This window comes from Xyrauchen texanus, chromosome 9 (assembly GCF_025860055.1).
Source record: "Xyrauchen texanus isolate HMW12.3.18 chromosome 9, RBS_HiC_50CHRs, whole genome shotgun sequence".
In the NCBI taxonomy this organism is placed as follows: Eukaryota; Metazoa; Chordata; class Actinopteri; order Cypriniformes; family Catostomidae; genus Xyrauchen; species Xyrauchen texanus.
In genome coordinates this window covers 42,948,722-42,961,515 of record NC_068284.1, presented here as the reverse complement: position 1 = coordinate 42,961,515, position 12,794 = coordinate 42,948,722, and the positions used below count along the sequence as shown (strand labels likewise).

General features: G+C 36.5%; 1 protein-coding gene across 1 annotated transcript in view; it reads right to left on the bottom strand.

Annotated features, from left to right (window-relative positions):
* The window catches only part of LOC127649220 (alpha/beta hydrolase domain-containing protein 17A-like), a 10,010-nt gene extending 252 nt beyond the window's left edge, over positions 1–9,758 (bottom strand). The window contains exons 1-5 of the mRNA XM_052134226.1: positions 9,603–9,758; positions 7,468–7,883; positions 7,088–7,282; positions 5,680–5,859; positions 1–4,128 (exon numbers count right to left, since the gene is read on the bottom strand). The exon at positions 1–4,128 is cut by the window's left edge and continues 252 nt beyond it. Of these exons, the coding sequence (XP_051990186.1) occupies positions 3,909–4,128; positions 5,680–5,859; positions 7,088–7,282; positions 7,468–7,862 (990 nt within the window). The 5' untranslated portion in view covers positions 7,863–7,883; positions 9,603–9,758 and the 3' untranslated portion in view covers positions 1–3,908. The remainder of the gene's footprint in view (positions 4,129–5,679; positions 5,860–7,087; positions 7,283–7,467; positions 7,884–9,602) is intronic.
* Positions 9,759–12,794: the final 3,036 nt, after the last annotated feature.

The window sequence follows — 12,794 nt, the reverse complement described above, 5'->3', positions numbered from 1 at the left end:
GTGATCTAGTATGAATGGAAACAGAGCATTTGAGCTTTATATCGCTATGAAAAATTGTGACTGTGCATACAGTAATTTACCTTTGACCTTGAGCAGCTGATCTGGAGTCAGTTATCAGATAAACTTGTGCTATCTCACTTAAAGAAGTGCAAACCCTCTTGATGATCATTATGTGGAGTTTTTTTTGGGAGTCTAACAGTAAATCGATGCTGTATAGCTCTCAAAGTCAAAGGTTCGACATTATTGCTCAGAGATATACTGTAGATCCAAGTTCAGAAGTGAACATTTTAACCATTAGAGCACCTAAAAGTTAAATAAAACAATTAAAGTAGCATCCTTTTTTCATATTAGCCTAATGTGCACTATTTAATCTGGAAAAAGTCATAATATACACCGAAACACGCTATTATTAATCCATTTACATTCCAATTAATATCTTACCTACTGTTTTACCAGTACATGCATACTGCTGGGGCACACCACCTGTTTTTAACAAAACGTTTGCTATGCTTATTAAGACGCTAGTGTCAAAATAATGTTCTTTTCTTGCGGTCTAGGTTTCCTTCTTTTTTTTATTTAACTTGCAGCAGTTTCGTAAAAACAAAAAAAAAATGCTGTGTGTTATCAGCAAAGATTTTGCCTTTGTAAAAGGGCATTCTGTCATGTTTCACAAAGAATTTTTCAGAGTAAACACTGCATTTTGCTATCAGTCAGTCACTTAAAAGATTTTAAAAGTTTAAGAAACAAAGACATCAGAATAAGGTGTTAAAGAGACTGTAACGTCCCATAAAATTCACTCAACATTTATGCACCCTCACCCATTCCAAAACCATATGACTTACTTTCTTTCATGAAACACAAAAGACACTTTGAAGAATTGCTGAGTTGCTCTGTTCCATGTTAAGCTTCAAATACTGACAATAAAAGCACCTTAAATGTATTCCATATGACTGGGCACTGTATTCCAAGTCTTATAATGCCATCAAAGAGCTTTGTGTGAGGAACTGGAAGTCTTTATTCATTGAAAATTGTAGCTATAGCTCTCAAATGCCTTTTGCACGTTGAATCACAATGGCATCATTAAAGCCAAACCAAGTGCAACACATCTTCATATGATATATTTGAATGGTAGTTATTTTATGGTGTTTCAATGGTGATTTTTTGGAGCTTGACATTGTTCAGCCCCCATTTACTTTTACTGCATGGAAAAGTGCAACATGAACATCAAAGTCTCTTCTTTCAGGGGGGCACCTTCAAGCAAAACAAAGAACCTAAATGTAGTCTAAAAAGACAACTATCCCTTTAAAACTGGCTCTTAAACTGTGAAAGGTTTGTTGTTCTTATAGCAAAGATTTTGTCAACCTTATAAAAATAGATTTGAAAGTTCATGTTAAATACCCATAGAACACACAAGAGCATATCTATTAAAGCAAGCTGTTTACAAGAGAAATTACAGCTATAAATAGCTCAATATACAAACCTTTATGGAAATAGAAATAGCAAAAAACAGCAAAAGAAAACAGAGGCATTGCCAACGTGTCTTGACCTGACATGCAGTAATATTTAAAAAATCTGCTCTTTCACAGTTCTTTCTCTCGCACACAAACACACAAAAGGTCAGCGGTGGATTAAAGTCATGACCCCATTCTGGAACGGCTCAGAAAACTGTCAATCACAAGTCAGTCTGGGGTTGACTTAAGTGTTATGGTCATTTATGCACCATTATATCAATGCGCATTTTATATGGAGAGACAGAAACTAATTACATAAAAGAGCAAAGGTGAGGAATGTGTGCATAATTAATCGGAAAAAGAATTAAGATTACAATCACAGCTTCTGCAATTACCCAATTGTGAGAAATGCCAATTACATTTAGGTTTGCTCCCATCTGGTCAAAATGTTCAACCACATGTTTTTTGCAGTGTTCAAGCATTATAACCAATAACAGGCATGTATGTTGGGTGCATGAATGAAAATGTGAATAAGAAGCATTTCAATTAGTATATAGGCCTATCAGTAACGACAACCGGTCCAAATGATGTCTCGCATAAACACAGTCCTCAGTTTGTTTTGGTTGTGTAGCCAAAACAAGAATTTGAATTTGCCCTACACAAAAGTATTATGTGAATTCTATTAATCAAAATTAATCATCGGGATTACAATGTTGAGGGAAAGAATAAACAATTAACATTTTTGTCATGCATCACAGTGGGCTAAATGACATCTAGAGATCTCTGACACAGCTCCATTTGTAGGGACACAGTGGAAAAAAGGATTATAAAGCCAAATATATACAAATTCTGTTCCCTGTATGTAAAAAAAAAAAAAAAAAAAAAAAAAAAGTGTTTGGCTGACACGCAAGCAGATTGATGGATGTCAGGGAAAAAATGATGAATTTGGCCTCTCTTTAGGCATTTAGGCACAGTGGGGTCCAAACGTCTGAGATTCTAGTTAACAATGAACCTTATTCACAGTAGCGCCAAATTTAATTTTGGATGTGAGGGGCAGACTTTACAGTCTGTTCGATGGGTTTTATTGTAGTTTAAAGTGTTTTATATTGTTCAGCTGATGGAATATTACAAAATCAAAAACATCTTTCCAAGTTGACAATTTTCAGAAAACCTTAGTAGTGGAAAATTAGATGTGATCCAAGAGTTTTATACAACTTTATTCAGTGGATGCCATTGAAAAAAAAATTATAAGTCGATCCCTCACTGCCTCATTTTCATTCAGGTCAAAAATCAAAAGATGGCGCTACTGTGAATAAGGTCTATTGAAAAAACATTGTTAAAAATGTTATTTTACTTGCTCGCAAGTACGCTGCAACGATGCCAGAATGTTTGGAGAGCTTGCCAGGACATTATTAATTGGTTTCTATGCAGTTTCTAGGTGGTTGTTTACTGACACAAGTCAAAAGAACCCAGTCTGTATGACTTGCTGTGGCTCAAGTCCATGCTTTAATCTACGTCTATGGGAGTTAACATGGTCGCAAATTTTCGAACATTTGATTGGTGATCTTCAAATAATTAATTCTTATTTTGAACCCCAATGAAGATCAAGAATATGGACAATTAAAGGATGTGTCTATCTGCACAGATAGACACATTTTGGTTTTTTTGGTTTTGTTTTTTTAATATAGATTATATCGTTTTTCAATTTAAACACACGATGGGCATCTTTAACTACTGCACCACGTCTTGTTATTTTTTCAGCATATCGCGTAGGAGTGCCTTGCGTTTAAAAACGTGTCACAACACACAGAGGTTCCATTCGTTGAACTGCGTCTAACTTTTTTTTTAATGGAAAAACACAAACAGCTAATGGTCTAAAAAAGATAAGGGTTACACGCACGCACACAGAATCTGACCAGCAGAGATTTCTTGTCTGAAAAGGTGGTAACGCTATTTTTTAAAACAGACTAGTTATATGCTCATCCACGATCCAACAAAAGTAGTACATAAACACCAACAAGATATAAGCTTCAAAAAGAGTTATTAGTTAGTCCTGTTCATGAACTTGCATTTGTGCTGATCACAAAAACCACAATCTAAAATCAACCAATCAAATGTGAGAAGCAAAGATCTGAGGTTTTTTACGTGACCGACACTCACATATTGTGATCTTCTGGGTCTGAAGTTGAAGGTCTTCTTGGTACTAAACTCAGCTCCTGGCTGATAGAAAAGAGAGTCGACAGCTTATAGAAGAACAAACTCTCCAGGAATGAAGCCTGTTTGTTTGTTTGTTTGTTTGTTTGTTTTTCCATACACGTCTACCATTTATTAAAGTGAGCACAATCAAGTGTTCACATGCTGATAACAGGCCTGTAAGATCTGCCATTCTGAGCTGTGATATTACAGAGATTGCTCCTGAATTGGTAACCTGGCAGGAGAGGTTACGAAGGGGCATGTTTACTGCGCAGCTACTTCCTGGCTGATGAAGCGGCGCAGGCGCTCCAGGTACTGGCTGTAGAGCTCGATGTCATTGTGTCCGGCTCCCTCCACCCACAGCGGCTCCACAGCCTTTGGGCAGCGCTCGAACAGGGCCAGACCATGAGAGAAGTCGATCACTTCATCCTCTGTCCCGTGAATTATCAGCACTGGAGATGTGATCTTAGACACTTTCTCGATGCTAAGAGAGCAAAACAGGAAAGGAAAAACCATTGTAAGAAAAATATAGGATCATGTATAGAATTAGATCACAGCACTATGGTAGCTTGCAAAATTAACACTTTGGTGCTATGACAAATGACAAAGATTTTAGAAAACCAAAACAAATGTTAGTTCCGAACAAGCTTTTGTACGGTAACAATAGATTCCGATGCCGCTATTCATACAGAGTCCGACAAATCATCCTCTGACAATCCAAAGGTATTTTATTTTTTTTACAGAGTGTGTTTTTTATTTTATTTTTTTATAGTTTTTTATATTATTTTTAATATATGCATCCTAGTTTATACTAAACTGTTATTCTTAAATGTACATCATTTCACGTGTATTTATATCACTGTACCTTGTGTTATGTTATCCAGGCATTATAAAAAGAGAAGTTGGGTTCTGGAGTCCGTTTGGAAGATGCTCGTAGATAAATATATGTGCAAATATAAATAGGACATATTTGTGTGTTCATTATGTGCTCTTTACTCATCTCACTCGCATTAAAAAACACAGATTATATACACTCCTAAAAATGCATCAACACCATGGAACATAATGAAACAGTTAAGCCCAATTAGGTAAATAAATGCTTAAATGGTGTTCAATATATTCATGAAGGTTCAGGGAGGAGACTGGCTATACATGTTTAGAACAGCAACAGCGCCACCTACTGTACAGGGGTGAACATTTTTCATTGCATGTTTTTCGGACTCTGTGAAAACATGCCTTCCGTCAGAGGTTTGTCTTGCAAATTCGTCATGGATTTGGTGTGAACAGGCCTTTATACAGTACATACTGTGACATGCGGTTTGCGGACGCTGCTATCAAGTTTGTGTGGATGACACTCATAACAGATTTATGCGTTTACTTCTCAATCGCATAAAATATACTACAACAGATTCTTCATTTCTCAAACTGCATCATAACACAAGAATTGACAACTCAGAACTCAAACCTGCAATGATATAATTACAAAACAACTTTTTTTCCACACAACGCAATATTGTGATAAGTTGCGGCTCATCTGGGTAAAGATCCGTTTTTAGAAATTGCACAGAATCAAAAAGTTAGAATGTCAAATTGAATAAATGTTAAAGGAATAGTTCACCCAAAAAATGAACACTCTACTGTACATTTTGCCATTGCAGTTTCTAGGTACGGTCATGATTTCAAGCTTGACTACACTTCCTAGTTCTTGACGCATACGTAGACCACTAGCCGGTGGTAGGAGTGTAGGAAGTTTTGGTCACCATTCACTTGCTTGTATGGACCTACAGAGCTGAGATATACTTATAAAAATCTTTCTTTGTGTTCAGCAGAAGTAAGTAAGTCTTGCATATCTAAGATTGCGTAAGAGTGAGTAAATGATGAGGATTAAAATGGTGAACTATCCCTTTAATGCATTATTTCAACAGCTCCAGTTAAAAAAATAAAATATTAAAACCCCTACAATTAATATACATTTAATATAAATGCAAAACACAAATAAATGAAAAGAACTAAAGTGACATAAGCATTCACTGACTTTGGGAAGGCATCAAAGCAGTAAGTCTTCTTGGTGTCTGGGAATGCCACTCTCATCCCTGAAGTGAGGGGTGAGTGAAGTACCACAGCAGCACATTCATAACGTGATGCCAGATCCACAGTGGGTACGGTGCCAATGCTTTGCCCATAAAGGATTATATTCTCTGGGCTGATGCCATACCTGAGACAACGTGGAAATTTAAGTCATTAAAAAGAAAGAAAGAAAGAAAGAAGTACAAACAACAAAATAGAACGAAAGATACCAATGTCTTAATTGAATTTCTCATTATGAGGAAATCAGAATCTCAATACAGTATCAGAGAGGTCAAATCCTTTGAGGCAGGGTCCCAAATGAACACTTGCCAAACACCAAATGAGACAAAAAGTATGGCTTTGGGTAAACATGGTTTAAAGCAGGAACTATGTTTTTCATTTTAGACTGTTCTGAGCATAAACTGTATTTTTTTCCCATTCTGGTTCCAGCGTTCCACTGCCGCCTCCACAATTAATATAAAATAAAGAATTTTCAATAAATGTATTCTTAAAGGAGATCTATTATGCCCCTTTTTACAAGATGTAATACAAGTCTCAGGTGTCCCCAGAATGTGTCTGAAATTTCAGCTCAAAATACCCCACGGATCATTTATTATACCATATTGTAAATGCCTCTTTTTGGGTGGAATCAAAAACATGCAGTTTTCGTGTGTGTCTCTTTAAATGCAAATGAGCTGCTGCTTCCCACCCACGACATAGCTCTTGTCTTGTCTCCGTGAACACAATCAGAGACAAAGGTAACTTTAGCTGCATTAGCCGTGGAATCAGCTAACAAGCACATTTGGAAAGGCGATTTGCAAACATTCACAAAATACTAAGTGCGATACTTACATCTTCAGGATATAAAGCTGAAACATGAACAGTTGGTACTGATCCATGTTTGAGAATAAAAAAAATTGAAAATCCTGCTTTATATTGACACTCATTCACAAAGCAGTCTGGAGTAAAATTATTTGCACAAATTGCATTTTTGTATGTTTTGGGACATTTTAAATTTGAAAATAAAGTTTTCACTACAGAAAACTTGAAAGGGACTTCGTTCCCATTTTTGGTTACATTTTGCAAAACATTTTGTACGTTTTCAGTTTTTGTTTTCCTTCCTTGGAACATTTTCAGACCCTGGTTTAAATTGCATAGGAAGGCAAAAGTTGCTGCCATAGTTGTAACTTTCTTGGTGTTAAGCCACCAAAATGAAAATATAAGGATCGCAACATCAAGATGAATTTCATAACATTTGATAGTTGGCATTTCATCAGGAATATGCTGGCTATAACTGGCTTGAATATGCTGCCAGTGACAAATCAATGCTGCACATTTTTGGACTATTTCAGGCCTCTTCAGCAATTCAGATGTACCTTGAGCGCAAAGCGTGCCATGCAGCATCAATATCTGCGTAGAGATTCTTCTCGGATGGCTTTCCTGTACTGACCCCGTAACCAGAGTAATCATAGGAGAAGATGTTGCAGTTGATGCGAGTGCCCAGACCAATGTAGAAGCTGCTCATCTGACCCAGATCCACAGCGTTACCATGAGAAAAGAGCACAGTGTACCTGCAGCCCAAAACACGGGGGTAAATTAGACAGAATGCTTTTGTAACTGATGGTGAGTTCTCTGTACAACAGGAGTGTAAAATAATTATATTTCTTGATTGAAAGGAAGAGCATTTTTGGCCGATCTATTCATTTAAGAAGGTCATAAACTTGATTCTTAACATCTAAATTTGGTCTTTCCTCACCTTGCAGATGGTGCACAGCGGATGTACATGCATCCTACTTTGTTGCCACGGCTGGAGTGAGTGAGGAAGACCTCGGTTCCGTCCAGCTCCCTTTGAGAGTACTGGAACTCCGCTCGCTCAGAGAGGTGCAGCTTCCACCGGCTCTCTCCGCTCCGGTCACTTAAACCTCCTCCTCCTCCTCCTCCTCCTCCACTCCCTCTTCTGCCACCCCCACCCAAACGAGAGCGCAAACCTGAAGCTCCCAGGTTAGAGGCCACAGGTGAGGTTGACTCCAGATCCGGCAGAAGAGCATAGGTGGGTTCCGGGGGCAGGAAAGCCAGCTTCGCTGCAATCCGGCTCGGACAGGGCGGGCAACAGAACAGGCCACATAATTCGCTGATTGACAATCCGTTCATTTTCTTCTGCTGGCAGTTAATCTGGAAGAGACAGCATGGGTTTTAATAATCATAATTCAAATTAATTCACATAAGCCAAAGCCAACAAAGAAATCCAGCCAAGTGAGAATGTCATTTAATGTTAAGGAGAGCTGACATTTACATTAAAGGGAAATGTTGATTTGGTCATCAAAGAACAGAGTGATTAACACCGTATTAAAGCTGTATTCAAGTTAATCACTACAGCAAGGCTGATGTGAGGAGACATTATCAAACCAGATTCAATCAGCCTATTTCAAATTAATCACTCCATTCAGAATAAATGAATCTTTTCAGACAGCAGCTGATTGCACCTTTAAAGAGGGAAAAATTAAAACACTTTTACGTGCCATTTTTGTAAATAATACATAATTTTTCCATTCCAAATTATAGCAGCATAAGAATTTCAGTGAAAACGTGTGTGTGTGTGTGTGTAAATAATATATATATATATAAAAAGTAATTTTTTATCAAATCTAGACAGGCCCCATTTCCAGCAGCCAACACCTTATCCTTGAGTAATCATGCTAAATTGCTCATTTGGTTCTAGAAAATCACTTGCCATTATATCAAACACAGCTGAAAGCCATTTGGTTCATTAAATGATGCTTATCATTGTCTTGGTGTTTGTTTTTGATTTGCCACAGTATGCATTAGACTGACATGTCTTAAGGTCAAAAATGGCAAAAAAGAAACTGTTTTCTCTAAAAACTTGTCAATTGTTGTTTTGAGGAATGAAGGCTATACAATGCTTGAAATTGCCAAAAAAAAGTGAAGAAGATTTCAAACAAAGGTGTACACTAGTCTTCAAAGACAAAGGACAACTGCCCCTAACAAGTACAGAAAGAGATGTGGAATTACAGATGTACAACTAAGAGGATAAGTACATCAGAGAAGTTTTAGAAATGGATGCAGCACATGTCCTCAGCTGACAGCTTCATTGAATTCTACCCGCTCAACTAGTTTCATGTCCAACAGTAAAGAAAAGGGGTGCAGGCCTTTTGACAAGAATGGAAAGAAAAAGCCACTTTTAAAACAGAAAATATAAAATAAAATGTTACAGTGGGCAAAGAAACACCGACATTGGACAACAAATAATTGGAAAAGAGTGTTATGGATCTTAACCCCATTGAGCTTTTGTGGGATCAGCTAGACTGTAAGGTGAAGAACATTTTTTCAAATTGCAATAGTAATTTTTCACGTTATTATTGTCCTGACTATATATTGTGATCAGTTGAATGCCACTTTGGAAAAATACCAATCTTTTTCCATAAGAGCAAAATCTGTACATTATTCAAACTTTTGGCCGCCAGTGTATGTGTGTGTGTATATATATATATATATATATATATATATTACACACCATGGAACCGACACATTATTTTTAGTATGGGTGGGAATTTACAGGAGCAACAGCAGCCATATATAATCAACACTGTACTGTTCAACAGACATTACAACAGATACAAAAATATTAAAGAGAATGCACCATATTTACAGTACAACACACCACTTAAGACGATACACACTGGTATCTATTGTACACAATATGTACCTGAATGTTATTTAAAGCGCGTTACTTTAGTTTAGTATTTCTTTTCGTGAAAACTATTGACATGAAAAGTAAATAACACGTTTAAATAATCCGGCTAAGATGTGTCAATTTATGGACCGTTAGCACTAGCTCGATTTCTGTGCGAATAAACCCAAAATATCACTTACCACAAAAGGAATTGGGCTAGAATATAGACTCTGGCTACCTATAGACCGAGTAAACGCTAACAGTTTGAAATATGTTGGTTGTAAAAATGCAGCAGAATGAAAAACATCTTGCTGAATGTAGCAGAAATCAGACCGGCTTTAACAGCAACACTAATGTTTTCATCTGTCGGCCAGAAACGAAGGTAGGGCCGGAAATGCCGCATTTTATAATAAAAGCCCTGTTTACCATGCAAAATAAAGTTTAGATCTCAAATAAAACGAATAAATAATAATAATAAATCATTAAAACTGTATTATTATTATAATTATAAATTAATTTATAAAAATAAATCTAATCAAATATTAGCTATTAAAGGATCAAAAATAATACACTGAACTAGATTTATTACTGAATATTCAAGTATACATTATGGTGTATAAAAACCCAAAGCATTCATATATATTGGCTGCCAAAAGTTTGGAATAATGTACATTGTGGTTAATGAGCTGATAATAGACCGCTTTTTTTTAAAAATTATTATTATTATTAGAATTCAATAAGAAATTGAGAATTTCTGAAAATTGAATGAGAAATGTATAATTTAAATATAGTAAGAGTTATGAGTACATGTCATTTGGTTTGTGTTTAACCCACCGTAAATTGAATCCTAATTTAAGTTGATTGTTGACTTTGTCAATTGCCTGTGATGCTGTGTTCAGTCACGTGGTCATGTTTTCATTCATCACACTGATCATTTGTTTGTTTGGACAGCCACTTGATCATCGTTACAAACCTGCCTGGTGAAGACTTATGATCTTATCATACATACAAATGTTTCTTGATTTTATTTACTGTTATTGTTTTTAATTCAATTATATATTATAATTAAAGTAAATGGTCAGTGGTAAATAAATGGCAAATCTATCACTGAATCTACTTATGATAATAGAGACTCCCTGAAGTAAATGAAAAAAAGGCCATTCCATGATATGAGAGAACATAAAGAACAAACAGTTCAGTAATTTGCTAATCTTTGATATTTTGATCCTGGCTTTGACTAAATCAGAGTAAAAGATCAAGAGCTGATTGTGACATTAGATGAACACTGAAACACACAGTGGTGCCTTGATGGTGTTTTAGATATAATGATAACCTCCAATGAGTAACATCCATTGTTGCATCTGAATAATGTTGCTCTTCTCAAAAACATCTCTGCCTTTCCTTTCTTGTGTGATTTTATTTTGTATGTACGTAGACCATTAATCCATAACTTGATTGACATATTCCATTGTTCCACCAGAGGTATGAGAACCGAAGTATCGTGTCCAATTCACACTGATGCACAAAGTTTTGTCTCATCTTATTCAGTACATTTTGCTTATTATACTGATTGTACAGTACGTTCTTATGGGACTCTGCTGCTATATTACCTTGAATTTCTACCTTGAACTGATACTGTGACAAAACAACTTTTTGACCAAATATGGAATTGGTGACCAGTGGCTTTTAAATTTATCTTTTCAAGTGTTTTTTTTTTTTTTTGCACAAGCAACAAATTTGTTAAGATACTCTGTCTGTGAATTTCACCACATACAAACTTAACCACAGCATATGTCTTTAAAAATATGATGGGGTTTTTTTTCACAATTTGAGTGTATGAACATTTTAATATGAAATTTGCACTTACATACAGCCTCAACTGTAATTCCACAGAAGTATGTGTGTTGAAGATAAATATAGATATATAGAATAGACTGTCATTAATTAATTTAGATATGGAAGTTATGAACTTTACATGAATATAACAGGCTTTTATTTTGAAATTTCAAAGTGAGACTAATTTTGGACCTTCAAACACTCATTATGAAGGGGGGTATTTCAAGGTAAGGGGGTGAGGATGCTTGGAAGGGTTATCAGGGGTAAAAAGTATTCCATAAACAGGCTGTTAACTATAACTGGCTGTTAACTGGCTTTCCAGAACATTTCCTACAGCCCACCACCCTTGAAAATGCCTGCGTCAAATTATTACTCTTCCAATAGCAAATGATCTAAACACTTATACAAGAAAAAAATTATCTGAGGAGATTTAAAAGGTCACTGATAATCTAGAGGAACATTTTATGAAGTAGAATGCTTTATTGATCATTTTACCTACTCGTGTGAGTGTGATTGTGTAAGAGAGAGCGAGATTATCAGAATTAGAATCAGAATGAGCTTTATTTCCAAGTATGCTTACACATACAAGGAATTTGTCTTGGTGACAGAAGCTTCCAGTGCACACACAATACAACAACAAGACAGAGATAATAAAAAATAGAATAGTATATATACACACCATAAGACAAAAAATAAATAAATGTATGTACAAATACAAATCTGTTATTTAAAGATGCAAGGGAATGTATGGCAGAAGAGGTAGGATATGTTAAGCTGTGTATTGCACATAATTATTTCTCAATGGTGCTACAAGTATTTGGGGGCAGTTTGAACCATTTGTGAGGTGGATGGCCTGAGGGAAATAACTGTTCCTACACCTGGGAATTTGTGTGCTCAGTGCTCTGTAGCGCTGGACAGAGAGCAACAGTTTGAAGAGGAAGTGTGCAGATGAGAGTGGTGTCATCTGCGAACTTCAGGAGCTTAACAGAGGGTCCTTGGTATTGCTGTTATTTGGGTTGAGGGAGAATAGTAGTGGGGAGAGCACACATCCCTGGGGGGCACCGGTGCTGATTTTGCATTTGCTGAAGGTCAATTTCTGTGTGAAGACGAGCTGGTCAGCACATGACTTTAGACAAGGGGGTGAAACACCATCTGGGCCCTGTGCTTTTCTTGTTTTCTGTTTCCGGAAGACCCAGCACACATCATCTTCTCAGATCTTAAGTGCATTTTGAGTAGTAGGAGAGGGGAGTAGGATGGTGGCAGGAGGAGTAAATGTTTGTGTGCTGTGGAGGTTGGAGTGGGTGTAGGGTGTGAGACCAGTCTTTTAAAATCTACAGTAAAAAACATTCAGGTCATTAGCCAGTTGTTGATTACCTACAGTGTCGGGGGATGGTGTCTTGTAGTTAGTAAAGTCTTTCAGGCCTCTCAACACTGATGCAGGGTCATTAGCCAAAGACATTTTTTTCAGCTTTTCAGAATAGTTTATTTTATCCACTCTAATCTCCTTTGCCAGTCTGTATTTGGACTGATTGTACAAGATTTTATCCACACTTCTG